Source organism: Triturus cristatus, chromosome 6 (genome assembly GCF_964204655.1).
Source record: "Triturus cristatus chromosome 6, aTriCri1.1, whole genome shotgun sequence".
NCBI classification, from domain to species: Eukaryota; Metazoa; Chordata; class Amphibia; order Caudata; family Salamandridae; genus Triturus; species Triturus cristatus.
Genome location: NC_140589.1, coordinates 1,694,783,548 through 1,694,802,735, shown reverse-complemented (window position 1 = coordinate 1,694,802,735; position 19,188 = coordinate 1,694,783,548). Strand labels below are relative to the sequence as shown.

At 42.6% G+C, this 19,188-nt stretch overlaps 1 protein-coding gene across 2 annotated transcripts in view; it reads left to right on the top strand.

The window, feature by feature from the left end:
• Positions 1 to 19,188, top strand: part of PTPN14 (protein tyrosine phosphatase non-receptor type 14) — a 375,359-nt gene that overhangs the window by 135,381 nt on the left and 220,790 nt on the right. For both annotated transcript variants that reach the window (XM_085612914.1, XM_085612915.1), the window contains exon 3: positions 8,002 to 8,171. In XM_085612914.1, coding sequence (XP_085469040.1) covers positions 8,002 to 8,171 — 170 coding nt within the window. The remainder of the gene's footprint in view (positions 1 to 8,001; positions 8,172 to 19,188) is intronic.

Below are 19,188 nucleotides of genomic sequence, written 5' to 3'. Positions count from 1 at the left end.
GTGATTCTTGTAAATACGATGCATCATCGAAATGAAAATGAATTTCGAGATGAACAATAAATGAACTTCAAACAATTGAAAATTCTCAAGCAACTTTATTGAAATCAACACAGAAAAACAGAACAAACATTGAGACACCAGTGCCCAGGGGACACACCCAATCTCTTAGGGTGTGCAACCATAATACTACACCAGAAGTCACATCATTGAGAGTGCCATTATATCTTTGTTGGCAAGTTTTAAATTTTTTAAAAGTAAAAACAAAATATATATATATTCACTATAAAAAACTGTTAAATTGATGTTATAGTTATGTTTTGGGATAATGTTAAAAAAAAAAAGAACAGAAACCACTGTCCTATACCAGTTACAGTGTCGTGAACTAACTGTAAATTGCGCCCCATCATGCACTGCCTATGATCTCACAATACAAATGTGGTTTAACCCACAGGAAGGAATCTCCAAGTTTTTTTCTGTTTCGTTTGCTCCAGCTTGTCATAAGTCAAGAACTTGGGCAAACTGGGGGAAAAAGAACTTTATTGTCAGTAATTTCTGAAGAGGACCAGTTGCTGGTGTCTTGCTCGTGCAATAAAGAATCACACTTTTTCCCTCATGGAGAGTGAAATGCTCATTTTTCTGGGATTCACACACCGTTCCTTCAGCATATTTCACCATGTTCAAATTTTACAAAGTTAATTTGAAATCGTTTAGGGTTCTCCAAAACATAAATATTTTATCAACATTCGTAAGTATTTTTTGTGTTTGTTGCATAAGTAATGGTGTTGACGTAGTATTGAATTACATTACGTACAAATTTCATTGATGTAATGGTAGGTCAATATAGTGGATCTGACGTGCTGGCAAGTCGATGTAATAACGTATATATGCACAAGCATAGTCGTTTTGGGCTGCCTGGGCAGCATGATATTCAGTTGGTCTGACAATATCTCATGTGTGCTTCGCAATCATCGCCACACTAGCTCAGAAATGCAAGCATTCTGTAGAGGCCCTTAGGAAGAAGACCAGGGTTCTAGTTTATGAGCAGGAGTGGGGTTTCAGTGGAATTGGCATTTTAACAGCTGATGGAAGACGAGGGCTGCAAGGAATTTTCAGGGGTTTGTATGTTGGTTACAGTGCAAAGCAAATATCTTTTGCACCCACTGTCTTACTTTTTTAGTTTTAAACCCTTTATTAAAGAATACATACTAGTAAATACATCCTAAAGATATAATCACTGTATATCGTAAAATATGATAGAGTAAGCCTATAGTAAACATTTCAGTGAATAATATTACAGAGAAATCAACATTGAGAAAGTTTATATCAAAAGATGTTCTAACAGATATACCGATATGTAATAAATCTTAGAATCCAAGCGTATTTCTTAATTGAAAGAATTACACTTTGATTCTAAAAAGAAAGAGGGGGGGAAGGAAGTGAGAAGAAGGGGAATAAGATATGTGAATGTAGTCAACTCTACTTATGAATAATAATAAACACACATACATTAGGACTACAAATCAAAGATATTTGGTGCAAGCAAATTTAAGTAACATTCGTACAATATATTAGAATGAACTTTAAACAATATAATGTAATTCTTTTAAGTTATGGAGGTTTAGTCACTTCATCAAAATTGTTGATACCCTTTGCTAATAAACTGGATTTAAGAAATGTTACAGATAACCTCAAGTTATCGCTCTGAATAGAAAGTGATGTGTGTTACATATGCTTTATCTTTCCGATGATTAAACTATACAGCATGCCACCTGAACTTAAAATTAACATTTGCAGCATTCTTCCAATTAGTTGTTATTTGCTGAAAGGCCAATACAAGTAAGAGATCAATTAATTTACTTACATGATGATTGTCATACTAATCTGCTAACAAACTCCTCAAGAAAATATTCGACAGTTTAAATGGAATAATAACATTAAGGATGAGTCTAATGTGATTCCAAACCTTTTCCCAGAAATTATATATACGTTTGGGAAAGTAAATAATATTTCAAATCACTACTCTTTTTATTTTGAAAACAAAAATTAGTTTGAACTTTAGCATTTAGTTTTGATAATACAACTTGTGTAAATAACAATCTATTATAAACAAAATCCAATGTTTGAGTAGTAATAGCGGTACAAAAGGGGGTGGTGATGGACGGAGCATCAGAACCAATCAAACACTCACACCCAATAGCAGCAAGAGGTAACTTGTAAAAGTTTCTTCTACACTTTATTCCAAGTAACTTCTAAATCCTCTCATTTTAAGTTACATAAAATCTTGTATTTAATTCAGTTTTTGATTTAAATCCAAGTACATTAGATGTATTATTGTGTTCGTATATTAGGCTTTTGGATGTTGATTTAGTGTATAAAGTTTCTTGTCATGTTTTTGGTTCGGGCCGCATTCCTCTAACATAACAGAAAGAGTTCTGGAGATAGACTTTGCTATTAAACTATACTTCTTTTTAAATGAAGTCAGCAGCTTTAATGTATTTGGATTTATTCAAAAAGGAGAACATTTTCTTTGCTAATAATTGATGTATCCCTGTGAGCCGTTTATCTTTCAGAAATATTGCCTGAATTTGGATTTTAACTTTATTTTGTACCAAGTGGGGGAATTCAGGAAATCAATTTTGTGTTGACTGTCTGCTATATCACTTGGACAGATGCACAGGACTTTCTGCAAAGCAGATTTAATTTGCGGAGTCCTACCATATTGTTTTCCAGCAAGAACAGCTGATCCTGAATATCGACTGCTAAGCACTTAAACCATATAGTCCATAATCATTTTTCCTATGCCAAATGTGACACAACAATCTTATTAACCTTCAGCTCTGCTGGGTGACAGCGGATGGCCATGGGCCCAGTTGGAGATTTAACCAAGGGTCTACTGCCAGTTTACTAACCTAACTATCGTGACTGAAATGTTATGGGTATAGCCTGTAAATGGTGTGATGTTGACAAGCAGCAGTCTTTGGGGAAGCATTTCTGTCTTACCTTTATGACAGGATGATGAGCTTCTCTATACTTGTGCACATCTTGCATTTACAAATGTATGCAGGGATACTGCAGAGTAGGGCATTAATTACAATCTGATCCCTAGCCGTGATATATGCATGAAACCCCAGCTCCCGTAGCAGTAGGCTCTACCATGACTTGCTGCAACACTTGACACATACAGGTACTGTAAAGGTGTCCGACACCATTCTGATACCCTCACCTGCCCAAATTCCATTGGAGTACTGTTAATTTAACTGCATCCTCATCATGGCTGATGTCTACAGGTTTACATGATTGATGGTGCAGGGTTCACTGATTTGGTTCTGCAATATTCCATGGAGGGTAATGAAACCGAGTGTAACCAACCAGCACTACTGAGTACACCTGATACATGCCACAATTGCAGTCCATCTGCAGGAGAGAATAACCAGAAGGACACAAGGAGATGACTACAGAGCCCTATGAAAAAAGTTTGACCTGTATGGGATAAAACTGTGACAGGGTGCCTCCCTGTCATCTTTGTCATTGGGGACACATTCCCAGCAAAATCTACCAGGGAACGGAAATGCTGCATGTTCCTGTTCTCATTATTCGAAACGAACTGCATCTATACTCAAGACATCCACTCCCATTGTCTTTACTTTTCCCAGCGCCTTTGTACGCTACATCTACCGCTAGATCAACTGCTATTTTCCACGTGATAGATGCGTTTGGGTAGTGGGTGTGTGTGTACGCACGCACGCGGGGATACCAGACTGGATGTGCACCTTTTTCAATACATTAAAGTTTGTAAGTGCAGTGATACAGGCACATGCTATGTTTAAATTCTCTGTATTCTGTTCCCTTTTTTGTTTCTGTATAGGTTTGTTTTGCCTGCGAATTCCACCGTATTCCTGCACTTCCAGTTGTAATCTATATATTTTAATGATATAATGCTCCGCAGTCTTTTCTTACTAGATTTTTGTGTTTACTAAAGAAATATTCTGATGTTTACCTTGAATGTGGCATTACCGTCTCCCTAGTCACATTCATAATGAACCATTACACGTTGAGCCGAGGTGTGGCCTCAGTACTTGAAGAGACGTGTTCATCAAGCATCAAAAATGTTGTTTCGTTGCTTCATAATATAATATGCAACGTTACAGGATTATTCTACGCACATTTTCTAATATAAATTGCAGTACGCACACTCCTGCTGGATCCTTGCTATGATAGCATGAGACTTGATTTTACACTACTATGCGTGTATCTTCCATTATGTTTCTAGTCTAGATATGAGATTTGGGATGCCTGTGGTGTCAAGCATTACCTGCCCCAAGTTTATAGTACTGGCAACGGGGGATAGGGGGTATATGCATGAGTTTGCCAATCTGCCACTTCTTGGCATACACGTGCTCCCACGCACGGAGAAGTGTGGCATTATCTGACCAACTATCTCTTGCCCTTCATGGCATGTTTCTGTGGTATATGTGTACACTTTTAACTGAGGCCTGTCCCTAACACCTACCTGTTGAGCAAAGTTGAAACTTAGGTCAACATTGCTTTGGTTCTTGTTCATCTGTTGCTACAAGTGTAATGCCATTTTCTCACTTGTTGATTTCTTGCTATGAATGCTGCCTCTATGTTGCAGCAATGTGCCTGGAAGCGTTGCCTTTCGTTTGTAATTTTATGCTGCGTTCAATTTTTTTTTTTCTTCACAACGGAATTTTATGGTTGACAGCCAAGACAAGGTTGATGCCTCAAAGAGCACCAGCAATATGTAGACATGGTTACACTTAATGATATCAACATTTTCTATGATATGATAGTATAGTTTATAGAGGAAATAAGTTGCTAAATGCCGTTTTAGAAAAACAAACAACAGTGCCACACTATATCTGCAGAAGTAGTAGAGATTCTTATATATAGGGGTGGGGGGGGAGGGGGAGAGTCCAAGCCAGCCACAGCTAATATTTATAATGTTTAAGTTCCAGTTCAGTCCAATCATGTCAATTGTTCTTCGATCGTAGAAGTGGGATGAGGCGGTTCCAGATATAACCCTCTATAATCTACCCATTTTTTCCAAATTTAAAAATGCTTCTGAGGGCATCCTCTCGCCTCAAAGATTGGGATTTCACGGCCCATGCTGCAATCTAAACCCTTCTTCCAGCCCACCACCAACGGCTCGGATTCATCCTTCCATGCCCTGGCCATGTCTCTCTTTGCCAAAGAAAGGCCAAGAGACAGTAAACTGCGCTCTATTTTGATATTTCTAAATCTCTCCCCACCTATTGGCTGTATTAGTTGCGTGTAACTCCCCAGTACAGTGTTGACGGCCTGTTACCGATATTGTTGCAGAGCAGGTTGGGAGATCCACGATCACTGACTGCTTGACTCAACCACTGGTGCAACAAGCATTGGCATAGCCAATAGGTCTTGCCTTTGGGACCTTATAAGTGTTTAGCCATGCAACAGTTGCATAACTAAATACTTATAAGGTCCCAAAAGCGAGACCTATTGGCTATGCAAAGCGGCCGTGAAAGTGATCGCGTTCGCGATCAAACATCAAAGCGGCCCCGAAAGTGAAAGTAATCGCGGTAAAGCGCGGCGCGCGCGCCCGCGCACATGCACTGTAGCTCTGGACTGGCCTGGTAGCACTTTTTGGAGCCCTCTCAATAAGTCTCGCCAAACCAGCGCATGCGCTGGGTCAGGCGAGACCTAAAAATACAGAACACAGAGCATTGTAAACAGCAGTGGTGATTCTGCTGCCAATCTGTAGCCAGTGGAAAAGTGTGTGGGGTAGGCAGCTCGTATAAACTCTGTGGAACCTGGGCTAGTTACAACTGTGCCGCATAAAAAGGGTTCCTTAAAGGATAGTGGCCTGTGATAATAATTATCGATTGTTTGTAGGATATTGCACATGGTTTACATGGTCTTTTAATACATAGTGAGCATTTAATTCACTGCCTTTTGCAAGGGACACAGTCAAGAATGGAATAGTCGTTGTTTCTGGGATTCATCCTGTAGTGCCCATGAGTGCTGTATGCTCTGTCCTCATCAGCTTGGGCAGCCTGCTTATCTATAACTTTATCTCTTGTTACACATTCTGGGATATGACTTTGATTGGCTGCCTTTTATGCAGGAGTGTTGTGTAAATTCATCAAAATATTTGGTGGCGATGGTAAGTTGTTATAAAATCACGGTGTTTTCCCACATTTCCTTCAACTATATATCCAGCCGGTTTCAAGGCATCGTTGTTTTCTTACTGACAGGGGTTCTTGTTAGTTTTTGCAACTTCTGGCATAGAAGTTGCTAGATTGACAATTTGTTTAAGTCTGTCAGATTAGTTATTACTGATGGACTTTGCAGTACTTCCATTTTGGGGACTTAATGCAATTCTCAAGCGATTGAACCTATTTAATGATAAACATTTGGCACTCCAGTCTTCTGCTGCATTATTTATCAATACAAGGGACAAGCCTTCGCATCTTAACTACCTGCATTAGCTTCACACATCTGTCCAAAATTTGAACTGTTGTTCAGAAGGTACTGTTCCAATGGTACTTGGCATTGAATCATTTAGGGTGAAGGACACCCTGGCGTTGGCAGTCCGGTGGCAGATATACATTATTTAATGACTGCTATTTATTGGCGATGATTACAGTCAGAAGAAAAATCCTGCTTCTTTTTTTAATTAAGAGCTTTCATTCAAAGGTATGTTATAGCTACGCAATAAAAATTAAATCTTTACAAATTTTAATCATGACCTCATCCCTTAATTCAAGTTTGAGCGTGCTAGATGAAGCCTCTGAGCTCCCATAATTTCTTCACATTAAAAAAAAACAGGTTTTTCTCCTGGGTACCGGGGTTGTAATCCTTGCTCAGGCAATTCACTGTAAATTGTGTGATTCTAGACAGAGCACTTACTCATCTTATGCCTGAAATTGTAATTGCGCGTGTGGTGTAATGCACATGTGAAACTGAATGTTCTTGCCATGTGTAACCCCCAAATTAATGTACAACACTTTGTTGTTACTCAGCTTGGTTTGCTTGTTTGATATATGAATAGATTTATATCAATATTTCTAATATATCAATGATGCACTTCAGTTTGCATTATTCAGATCATTTTATTGTGAAACTTCATTGAGAATGGTCGTGGATGACCAGTTCCTGCTAATTGATGCAAATGGCTGTGCTCTGATAGTTCTGCAAGATTCAGCAGAGTTTTGCGGTCTGTGTCACAAAATAATAGTTCACCGTCTGCAATTGCTAGACATTTACTCCTTGCTTCTTTTGTTCACTTCTTTCCTCTTGGCTCAGTCCCACCTTCGGTCATTCTCTCTTACATGCTAGTTTTAATATTCACCTCCAAACTCTATTTGTTGCCTTTAAGCCCTCCCAAATGGGAGTAAATATATATTTGCAGATGGTGACATTAGCATGTCGCCGAAAAACTTTCATTAGTGTTTAAGACTCTCAACTCCATACAGGGTTGAATGAATGACAACATGCTTGCTTGAAAATCCATTAACGGTAAAATGTTGGACTACCAATATGCTGTATTAGATGAGGACGAGGGGAAGAGGGTTGAAGATTGAATGGTAATGGGAAATGATGGAGAATGTTCTTTTAGATGGGGAGACAACTGTCAAGAGGCGGCAATCTAATTGTTTGTGAAAGAAGAATGCTTCTAAATTGAGTTTTAGGTGGTGAAATGATTCGTATCCATGTGGCTGATCCTGAGACGGACATTTACTAATGGGCCAAGAACATGGGATTCTAAAGTGAGATGTGATGCTGCAGATTTTCATGGTAATCTGTATTCTTAAATAAAATCACAATAATATTTTAATGACCTCTACAGAAGATATGAAAGAGGGAAGGGGTTGTGGCCTTGCCTGTAGTGTGAGGACCTCTTGAGGTTTACATTTTGGCTTCCTTATGATTGTTTTTCTGGGTATTCTTTGATATAAAGGAATAAACTGTTGACCACTATTTTCCCATTTTCTTCTCTAGACACTTTACTTTGGCCTCTGGTTCTTCAGCAAGACCCACCATCAGCGATGGGTAGATCTGCAAAAACCTCTGAAGAAGCAGCTCGACAAATTTGCCAACGAATACTTGCTCTTTTTTGGTGTCATGTTCTATGTGCCCAATGTGTCCCACCTGCAACAAGAGAGTACCAGGTGTGTATACACATTTTTTGACTCTGCTTAGATAAAAAACACATACATTGAGTGACCCCTGTGGTGATTTTTATCAGAACGAGAATTAGAATAAGATTGTTTTTAAGATGTCGGTTGAAATTTATCACAAAACAGTTGTAATAGCTTGCAGTCTGTCTGCCCATTGGATCATCATGTGTTTTTAAGGTTGTGGTAAATTATATTAACAATTCAAGCTTCTCATCATGGTACAGTTACCAAACCAGTCTACATATCTATCCTACCTATTTTTGACACTCAACAGTTGTACTCACCTCACCGTTATGGGTGAATTCCAGGACTCGGCGAATCCCTTCAGAATATCCTCTGACCCTATTTCTAGTGGTGTACATCCCCTCCATCTCCCTTTCCCCTCCTCTCAACACTCTGAACACCTTGTGATCCATGAGAGTGATACTAAAGATGATATAACTGTATACTGTAGTTACCGATGCTATGTTTCAAATTTCATACTCCGTAATCTGTTTCACATATTGATACTGTAATGGCCTCTGTTATTGTAGCTTGGTCCTTATGACAGTCGGGCAATTTCTGGTGGACTATGTTTTTTAATAGGAAAATTGACAATATGTCTTCCTCGCTTTCTGATGTCATAAATTATTAATAAAGAAATGTATATGATACTGCAAGTATCGTAGGATTCCACCCACGGTCTGTCAGGGAAGAGGGTAAGATGATGAAATATACTGGCTTGTGAGGAAGCATTTCTTGAACATAATGAATCAGTTCAAAGTTCAGTCCCTGGATTTTAATACTGACTTCTGTGCTTATGGATTTATGCTGTCAAAGATCAGTCTTTATCAGGTAGCATAGTCGAAGTTATCAGCAGTGGGGACGTTTTTAAATTAATTTTCCCTTTGAATGTATAGTCTTAGTTTCGATAATAAGCCAGTTACAGGACTGTGGATAGCAGGATGTGCAATGTAAGGGGCTTTGAAGGATAGCATTCTGGACACTGGTGACCACTGAAATGCTTTGAAGGTGGGGGTAAAATGCTTTATGATCTATGTCAATGATGATATGACACCTCTGACGTTCTCTGGAGGACACACAGCCCACCCCACACAGCCCACCCCACACACACCCTCCCACACCCCCACACACCCACCCCCCCACAGCCCCCCCCACACCCCCCCCACACACACACATCCCACACACACCCCACATCCCACACACACCCCACCCCACACATACACCACCACCACACACACCACATACACCCTCCCCATACACCCCCCACATACACCACACACACCACACACACACACCACACACACACACCACACACACACACGCACCACACTCGTCCCATTGTCTGCATACTGGTTTGGCAACTTGACGAAAGCTAGCAAGATGCTACAGAAAAGATGCAGTACAATCTTTCTGTAACAATTTTTTATATTCCTTTCTTACGTTGTTTTGCATTGATTTAGTCTTATGAATTGGGGAAAAAAATGTCATACCAATATTTGAGTTGTTGCAAGTGTGCGTTGCATGTCGGTTTGAATTATGTATTTTTTTGTTAAAGGTAGTTTCCTATGCAAATATATAGCACAGCTCAGTAAAGTATGTGGCAAGAAAAAGCTAATTATACAGCGTAATGCTGCAATTTTGTAATAGTATTACTTCATTATTTTGTCATTTTTAGGTCTCGCCTGACCCAGCGCATGCGCTGGTCTGGCGAGACTTATTGAGAAGGCTCCAAAAAGTGCTACCAGGCCAGCCTAGAGCTACAGTGCATGTGCGCGGGCGCGCGCGCCGCGCTTTACCGCGATTACTTTCACTTTCGCGGCGGCACGGCCACTTTGATGTTTAATCGTGATCGCGATCACTTTCGCGGCCGCACGGCCGCTTTGCATAGCCAATAGGTCTCACTTTTGGGACCTTATAAGTATTTAGTTATGCAATTGTTGCATGGCTAAATACCTATAAGGTCCCAAAGGCGCGACCTATTGGCTATGCCAATGCTTGTTACATTTGTTAATACTGTCCAGACATTGGTTGTACCTCATTAGTTCCAGTTGAATATCCAAATACAGCAGTAAGCATCAGAAAGGTGACCAGTTACCTTTTGCAAAGGGCCTTTCCAGTTTTTAGTAACTTTTTAACCGTTTGAGTCACAAACAAATTTGTTTTCATCACAATCTGCAGATTATGCAGCAGGTGATGGATTATGTAGCAAATCCATAATTATATGAAAAGTGCTGCAGCTGTACAATCTCATTAATCCAGTGCCCCTGGGTATGGCAGACCGCGTGTATGTGCACTTGCAACAAGAAATGTTTGTGGTAATATCAGGGAAATCAACAGTAAAACTCAGCCCACCAGACCATAAAACTGTCTCTGACACAGCCAGAAAACCAGTTGAACGCTGACTGTCGGACCAGCCCTTCTGGCACCGCCAGGTTGCCCTACAAGCCAGTCTGCCCCTGCCATCACATCGCAGCAGACAGCACTTAAATCAGAGTGATGTCTCAACTATTAACTGCATGCCATAAACACTTTCAGTTTCACTTGTTTGGTTTTCAAGCGATTTATTTCCAAAAAGGAGTAGATGATGAAAGATCCTATCTTGGTAAAATGCTTTCTTAGGCGCCTCTTGTTGGACTAAAGTAATTGAAAGGCTAGACTGCAGTAGCCCTAAGGCACAGCAAACACATTGCTCAGAGCTTCGGTTGGCAATGCCCTGCCTTTAATTGGCAAATAGGCAATAAACAAGTTTGCTTTCCCGTTTATTTCTGTATTTGATGTGGGTTGCATTAAAAGATGCTTGACCCGACCACAGTGAATGCGGGGGCGGCCACACACAGCTGATCAAAGAACCCTTTCTAAAGCCCCAAGCACTTCTCTTTGCCAGGGGGCTGTGAACTCTCATACTAAGAAGCTGTTGCGAGGCTTCCTGCTGTGCCGTTAGCCCAGGACAGGAGCAGACTCATCATATGCTGTGCCTGCTCGGGCTGATCATTGTCATTCTATATAGAATGCCAATAGCCAGCCAACAGTTTGTGCTAGTTTGAGAGCCTGCCCCAAAACGGACTACACCTGGCCTCAGGAATTTGTCCTTGGGCATCGGCGAATAACCCACCTTCTAAATTCGACCGTGACTTGAAGGCAGCTTAGCAAGTAAAAATCAGGACCTTCATAGGTAGTGTTTTAATGCTCCAATAGCCCTGTGAACAGTAGAAGTGGGCAGGAGATTTTTTTGTACCCTCTATGCCTAAATCTGGGGAGATTATTTTATCACATCCCCCCACTTCCTATGCCCATGAGCTGTGGCACACAGCCGTCGGGCTTAGCTCAAAGGAAAACAAATGTTAAGCACTTAGTAGTACCAAAACAGTCATTATGTAGGAAACACAACACAATAAAACAAAACCACTCCAATTTATAAAAATAGAACATATTTCTATCTATAATTAGACAACAAAAAGACAAAAATAAGGGGAAGGGAACCGGAGTAACATTTTTGCTAGGTTTTCGTAAATCACTGCTTTTCACTCTTAGCAGTAGTTTATGATCCTTGAACTTGAGGGTCTGGGGCAAAGTCAAAGTTTCAGGCCAACCACAATGGAAGTCAGGGTTGGATGTGGTATGGGGTTGGGCCCGGTCAAGATTTTACCTCCGTACTTAGAAACTTTTCTGGTTCTTTTTCCCATCAACAATGAGCTCTGTGGGATTCTCTGCAGTTTGAGTTAGTACTTGGAGTCTACGTCGATGGATCAGTGAAGCCCAGGGATTCGATGAAGACCTCGGTTCTTAGCTATGTCCAAGGCTACCTATGAACCTCCAAGTAGAGCTAGTCCATGAGCCTCGAACACTGGGCTCTGAAGCCATTATCTTTGGCTCACAAGTTGCAGTCTTGAGGCAAGAATGAGTACACTCTAGCAGTAGCCAAGTGTCCAAGAATTAAGAGGGACCTCTTGGGGTCTAAGGCTCGATCTCTCAGCTACACCAGTGGTGTCCAGGGCAAGTCTGGGAAAACTGGTCAGCTAGGCACATTGCCGGTGCTGGATTTCTTTAGGTTTTGTGCCCCTGAAGCTTAACAGGAGGCTCATCAACTAGCCCTTGGGGTCCACTCACTGGTCCTTGGCGCAAGTGGGAGCAGGTTCATCCCTTCAAGTCTCTCGCCATAGGTTTAACAGTAGGAGCAGCCAAACTCTTTCTGAAGTCCTGTTTTAGCTCAGTAGGTGCAGGAGGTGCAGTCTTCTTGGTTGCTGCACTTTTTTATGATGTCCATAGGCTCAGCAGATGCAGTTCTCCTTCTCTTCTTCCCGAGTCCAGTGGTGTTTTGAAGCTAGAAGCCAGTGGTGCCACTTTTATGCCAATTTTGGGTTTATTGTGGGGGGGGGGACACTTACAAGCCATTGGGCTGTAATTCCAACGGCCCAACTCTACCCACTTCTACATCTTTTCTTGTGAGGTAGGCACTAAACAATCCCACAGTCCAACTATCAGCACAAACCCAAGATGATAATTAACCACCCCTCCTGGACAACCGGTTCTGCAATGGGGTTTCACCCTCTAGAAGAGATGACAACCTGTCTACCTACACAAATGACTAACATAAACAATTGGATGAAAGAGAACTGGCTGAAACTGAATGCCGAATAGACGCAGATTCTGATTTTTGGTGTGCAAACAACAGTATGGTCAGACCTGTGGTGGCCAGAGTTCTGCAGCCCCTTACCTCTTCCTGTTACGGAGGCCAAAAATGTAGGGGTTTTTATCGACACCTCTCGTTCATTTGATATTCGGGCAAAGAGGACCGTTAGCTCCGGCTTTTACATTATCAAATTTTTAAGAAAGATTTTCCCCTTTTCCAGCCGAGCTCAGAGCTGCAGTGGTCATTGCGCCTGTCACATCTTGCCTTGATTACTGCAGTGCTCTATACCTGAACATTAATAAAACCACACTCAATAGACTACAGACTATTCAGAATGTGGCTTCCCACCTTATCCCGAATGTCCCTAAAAGTCTGTCTGTCAGAGAGGGCATTCGCTCCTTACACTGGTTGTCGGTCAGGAAACGGGTGGCTTTCAAAGCCCTCTGTCTAGTTCACACTTCCCGCCACTTCCAGGGTCCATTGCATTTGAGAACGGTGTTCCACTGGTATAGCTCCAATAGAAAGCTGAGGTCTGCCTCTTAGGAAGGTGAAATACCAATATTTCGCAAAGCTATGTGGTGGGAGGGGGCAGTCCTTTAGGGTTGCTGAGGCCAGGTTGTGGAACACCCTTCCCACTTATATTGTTGGTCTCTCCTCCCATGATGCCTTTCGCAAACACTTGAAAACCTGGCTTTTCTCCCTTCCGGATGATATGGGCTGGTAGTTTCTGTGAAGTTGCTCTTGGTTAGCGCTTAAACATTCTTGGCTATAATGCGCTCTACAAATCTCTAAAATACAAATACAAATGAGTGGGCAGGCTGAGATGCGACTCACATTGGCCTCTCAAAGGCGGTAGACCCTTTCAAGTTGGGCCGTCTTCTGTCACTGCTCCAGGACCATCTTGGCAGGAGGAGGTCACACCTCCTTCCTCAGGCAGACCCTTGTTCCCATTCTTGGGAGCACATCACACCTCTTAGCAGGAGGGAGCAGGTTGTCTGAGGTTGCAACTGCTGTAATCAACCAGAAATGGCTACTAGACGTTTGGAGCAAGAAAGTGGCAACATTTCTAAAGTCACTTCTGCATTAAAAGTTACTTTAAATCCAACTTCAGCAATAATTTGGCTTTAATGTAACAATTAATTTGATACATTGAAGCACTATATTTGGTGGTCCAAATTGAAAGTTAGCACTTAGTGCATGTGCTGGTGAAACCCCATGTTAGCCAATGGAACCACTGGCCTGACTACAGTGAAAGCGACAATTTGAATTTTCACTGTCCGGGCATGTAAAGATGCAAATCTGCATGTTCTTTATTTTAATATCTGGCACACTGCCTTGTAGGCTTCTAAGGCCCGCCTTAGGGATAACATACAAATATTAAAAAATAAGGTTTGGGCTTGAGCAAAAAAAGGGTTATTTTGTCATGTAGCATTGGCAGTTAAAAGCTGCCATACAGGAGGAGGCGGCCATCTTGTCCCTTGCCTCGCGGATGGCCTTCGACTCGATCGAATGGCCGTTCCTCTCTGCAGTCCTTCAACATTTAGGGTTCGGGCCAAAATTCCGTTCATGGGTTCGATTACTATAGACTAACCCGTTTGCACATGTAGTGGCTAACGGACAGATCTCCAAGGAATTCTTGTTGGGACGCGGAACGCAACAGGGGTGCCTTCTGTCGCCACTCCTTTTTGCCCTTGTCTTAGAACCATTGGCAGCCTGGATAAGAAAAGACCCAACTATTTGCTGAACGGAGGGATGGGAAGATCGCATATCCCTCTATGCGGATGACATCTTAGTGTATACGGCATCCCCCAAACGCTCACTTCGTAGACTGCTAAACATATGCGAAGTGTATGGAACAGTATCAGGATATACTATCAGCTGGGGAAAGTCTGTATTGTATGTCTTGCACGGGCCCCCCAGTGTTACCAAAAGGGTGCACTGTACGCGTAGTTACAGACACCTTCAAATACCTGGGCATTTATGTCACGTCCAATCCAGACGATTTCATGGAGAGAAACCTCCAGCAACCACTACAGAGACTAAGAGGAGACACAAAACACTGGAGATCGCTACCTCTCACTATACTGGGTAGAGCAGCACTTTTTAAGATGATGGCACTCCCCAGATTCCTTTATGCCCTACACAATGCTCCCTTTTGTGTCCCCGCATCCTATTTTAAAGCAATAGAGTCAGAAGTGAACAATCTCCTAAGGGATGGGAAGCCCGCTAGGATAGCCACGGCGAAACTGGTTAAGAACTGGTATGACGGCGGTATCACACTCCCAAATGTGCAGACGTACTACTGGGCCTCGCAGTTGGCAGTAATTAATCAGTGGCTTCACACGCCTCACACTGACCCGGCGTATTCACTGGCTAGACAGACCCTAGGACCGGGAGGGATCAATTGTGTACTCTATAATAAAAAGCGAAAATCAGACCTTATAGGACCGACCAGACAGACCGTTAACATATGGCATACAGTGACACGACATTTGGGCTGGAATGAAAGACTAACGCAGCACACCCCGCTATGGCACACAGGTAAGCTAGGCAAACTGGGCAAAAGCAAGGGGTTTCAACAATGGGACGCTATAGGGATCTCGCATCTAGGTGACCTCTGGAGAGGGGGGTAGAATCGTCACTTTGGCCCATTTAGAAGATCAACATGAAATGGCGCCCACTGAAATGGTTAGCTATATACGGATTAAGCACGCACTGGAGGCAGCCATTCCACGAGATATGACCCTCCCGGAGGCCTCCCCATTAGAGGACAGACTCTTGACTGAATAAGCGATCACACTCACATACCGAAAGATCGTTAATAATCAGCCAGATCTCATGCAATCGCTGAGGGAAAAATGGCAAACTGATGTTGGCGAACTAGACTACTTGGATTGGTAGGAGGCGCTGGAATCCCCTAATGAGGCGGTAATACCATCTAGGCTGCGTCTTGTACAGCTTAAGGTGTTTTACAGGACATATTTTACCAGAGTGACGTTATGTAAGTTAGGGAGGATTACGGCTCAGTCCTGTCTGCGCGAGTGAGGTGGCTCAGGCACCTTTTACCACACACTCTGGGACTGCCCTGTGATTGCAGCATATTGGACTGCAGTAATGAACGTTATCACGCAGGTCAGCGCCAACCCTGTTCCACCTGTACCTAAATGATGTCTCTTAAACATGTGGGAACCAACAGACATGAATCATACAGCGCAAGCTTGGGCAACCCTGGGTATGACATTAGCAAAACGAAATGTTGCCAAACACTGGGGGGTGGCTACGGTCCCAATCCTGGAAGAATGGTGCAAAGATATGGATATGGCCATGGCGGCAGAAAAGGCTATGTATACTTATAGAGGGTGCCCTAAAAAATGGGAGATAATGTAGGGAAAGTGCCTTTAGGGGAAATATATGTACCCCTCCGATAACACACTCGGACTCAGAAAATGAAGTGTAACAAAACTTGACTGTTCGCTATGACCGTAACATTGTATAGTAAATGTGCGATATGCTTATGTCTCGAATGTACAATGCTGGAAACTGTTATTACGCAAACATGTTCTGCGGTAACTGTTATTATTGCAAGTCCAAGCTTCAATAAAAATAATAATAAAAAATAAAATCATGGAGTAGCCAATTGCACACACTTTAATGGGTCGGAGCAAATGCACTGAGCCATGAACAGTAGGGCCCAGTGCCCTTCATAGTCGAAAAACCAGCAGCATCAGTCCAAAAACGTGGGGGTGATCATACAAAACAACTTCTGATATAATGGAGGTCTTTTAATACTGAGATTATGGGGTCTAATTTCTTGGAGCAGATCACTTAATCTCTCAATTCCGGTTTTGCCAAAATTGAAAGCACTGAGTAATGTAAGCTCCCACTTAAACACATTTGGAGAGATAAACCTTTGAGGTCCTATTTTCTCAGCATAGCCCTTGAATTTTCAAATAGGTTTAAAAACTGCATCAAAAAGAAATTAAACAATCATTGTCTCTCCATATCATTGGATAGCAATCTTTAGACCCTTCCCCATATGGTCGTAGACACCTATCTTTTCTTCTTCCTCCAAGAATCAGCTGATCAGCATATTTTGATGTTGAAGTTACATGCACAGTATTGTTTTTATATCTATGTTTATTAGGTTTTTCAATATATGACAAAACATCCACATAGAACAATAAGTCAAGGTAGGTAAAAGTGAAGAATGATGATGATACCAGCTTGTTTGTTGGAAAAATTAATTAAAGGTTTACCAAAAAGAAAAAAAAGTGAAGAATAAGCACATGTTACACTGTAGGTTAGACCCTGTGAATAATACTTGATAAAGGATACCATTGAGTAAGGCCTAAACTTTGTCAAGAGCTGACCCAGGAAGCCATGGGCCCCAAACCCTCCAGTGCTTGGTGGTATAACCTCTCCATTGATCTCTCTCTCCGCTCTGCAGCAATAGTCCATCCCATTTTCGCATGCAACCATCCCAGGGGGGTCCCGGGACGGCCAGTTCTTGGCAATCTCTTTTTTGGCTATTAAGTACCTCACTCCTGCTAGATGGCTCAGATTCCTGGTGTGCGTCCAACCTTCCATTATCCCAAGCAGTGCTACTTTGGGGTCCAGTTTCTCCATGATCTGAAGAAAACAAGTTGTTTCGGTATGGACTGCATTCAAGTATTTGGTTATGCTCGGAAAGGTCCATATGAGGTACAAGAAGAATCCCTTGAGGTTTCACCAGAAATGTGGTGCCTCAGCCCTTCCCATCCTCCATAGTCAATCTCGACTGCAATATCTACAATTAAAGTATTTAAACTTAATCAGTCTAAGGGTGGCTGGGATGGTCACTAGACTAGAGGCCATTTTGGCCTCCTGCCAATACTTTTTTTCAATATCTTCCACCCACCTCCTGTGTAGTGTAGTCAGGAGGGCTGTAGGGTGCTATACAGCCATGTAACACCCTCGCTACCCAGCGGGCCCAGTGCTAGTTTAGCCTCGAGGGCGACGGAAGTACAAGACCGCTCCTAGGGCTTCTCTGTGGGCAATTAGTGCATGTCAGACGTACAAGTACCAAAAAGATTATGAATAGTGCAACCTAAATTCTGTCTTAAGGTTGTCAAAGTATACTAAATGGTCATGTTGCCACAGGTTGCCCAGTGGGGAAATCTAAATGAGGTCCCACCTGTGGAAACCCTTTAAAGCAGCGACCTGTTTTGGCTAGGTCCCCCCCATAATGAGGAGAGAGCTGTTAGTTTCCTAGCCACTTAATTGAGGCCAAGGCATCTCTCCAGTCCAGGAAGGGGGTCCTGGACATCTGGGGCAGGGAGGCAATTACCATAAAACAGCATATGCACCCCCCAGTGCTCAAGAGTCAAGGGCTCGAAACGCCAATCAGTTGACAAAAACCTTGGTCCGAAGTTCATACGATGTAATATATTGGACTCTACATGTCGTGGAGGACGCTCCTTGATCCATTCTCATGCCCCATCCATGTAATCAAAGAACAAAGTCTTGCCTTGGAAGAGTACACATAGTTAGGCCGGAAACAGTAGTATGTACTTAACTTTCAAGCCCAGAGGTTTTGCTTTACCTGCTCAAAGGCCCTACGTTGGGTCTGGGATTATGTGTACTTGTGACAATTCGAAGAGAGTCTTGCTCTGGGTTCTCACCATGCGGCGAATTAAGTCCCTGTCTCGGTAGTTCAAAAATAGAGGCCCTCGGTAGGCACCAAGCAGGGGGCGGTGAGTAAGAGCCCAATGAGGGCGCTCAATTAGGAAACAGATGCACAGTTGATCTCCGGGCAGGAAGGTGTGGAGCCAGTTCTTGAGGAATATTTCCGAATGGGAGCCCCCTACCCTCTCCGGGAATCCCACAAAGCGAAAGTTGTTACTTAGTGATTGCTCTTCTGCATCCTCTACTTTGACTGCCAAGTCAGATCCCGTCGACTGCAACTTACTGACTGTTTCAAGTTTGCTACCGTATCTTCGGTTAAGATGCTGTCCTGGGCCTCTCTCTCACTCTGACTGTTGTGTTGGGTAAGTCCTAGCGTAGTAGAGAAACATCAGCTCCGACTGCTCTAATTTTTACCTCAAAGGCAAATCAATCATCTTGGATGGCCTGCAGCAGGGTTGCGGTGATAACGATGGCATCCGTCTGCCACACTTCAGATTGGGCCACCCCCATCAGCAGCTGGGCACTTGATTCGCCACTGTGAACAAGTGACTTGGTGAATTTATCCAGCTTGCTCTGCTTGCGGCCGACTTATGTTTTGCCATGGCTGTCTCCACTGATGTATAGGGCCCGCCAGTCCCCTGCAAGAGGCGGTACAAGAAGCCCTGTGCTTTCTCGCCATAGAATTGGAGTCGATGTGGTTAAATTACAGGG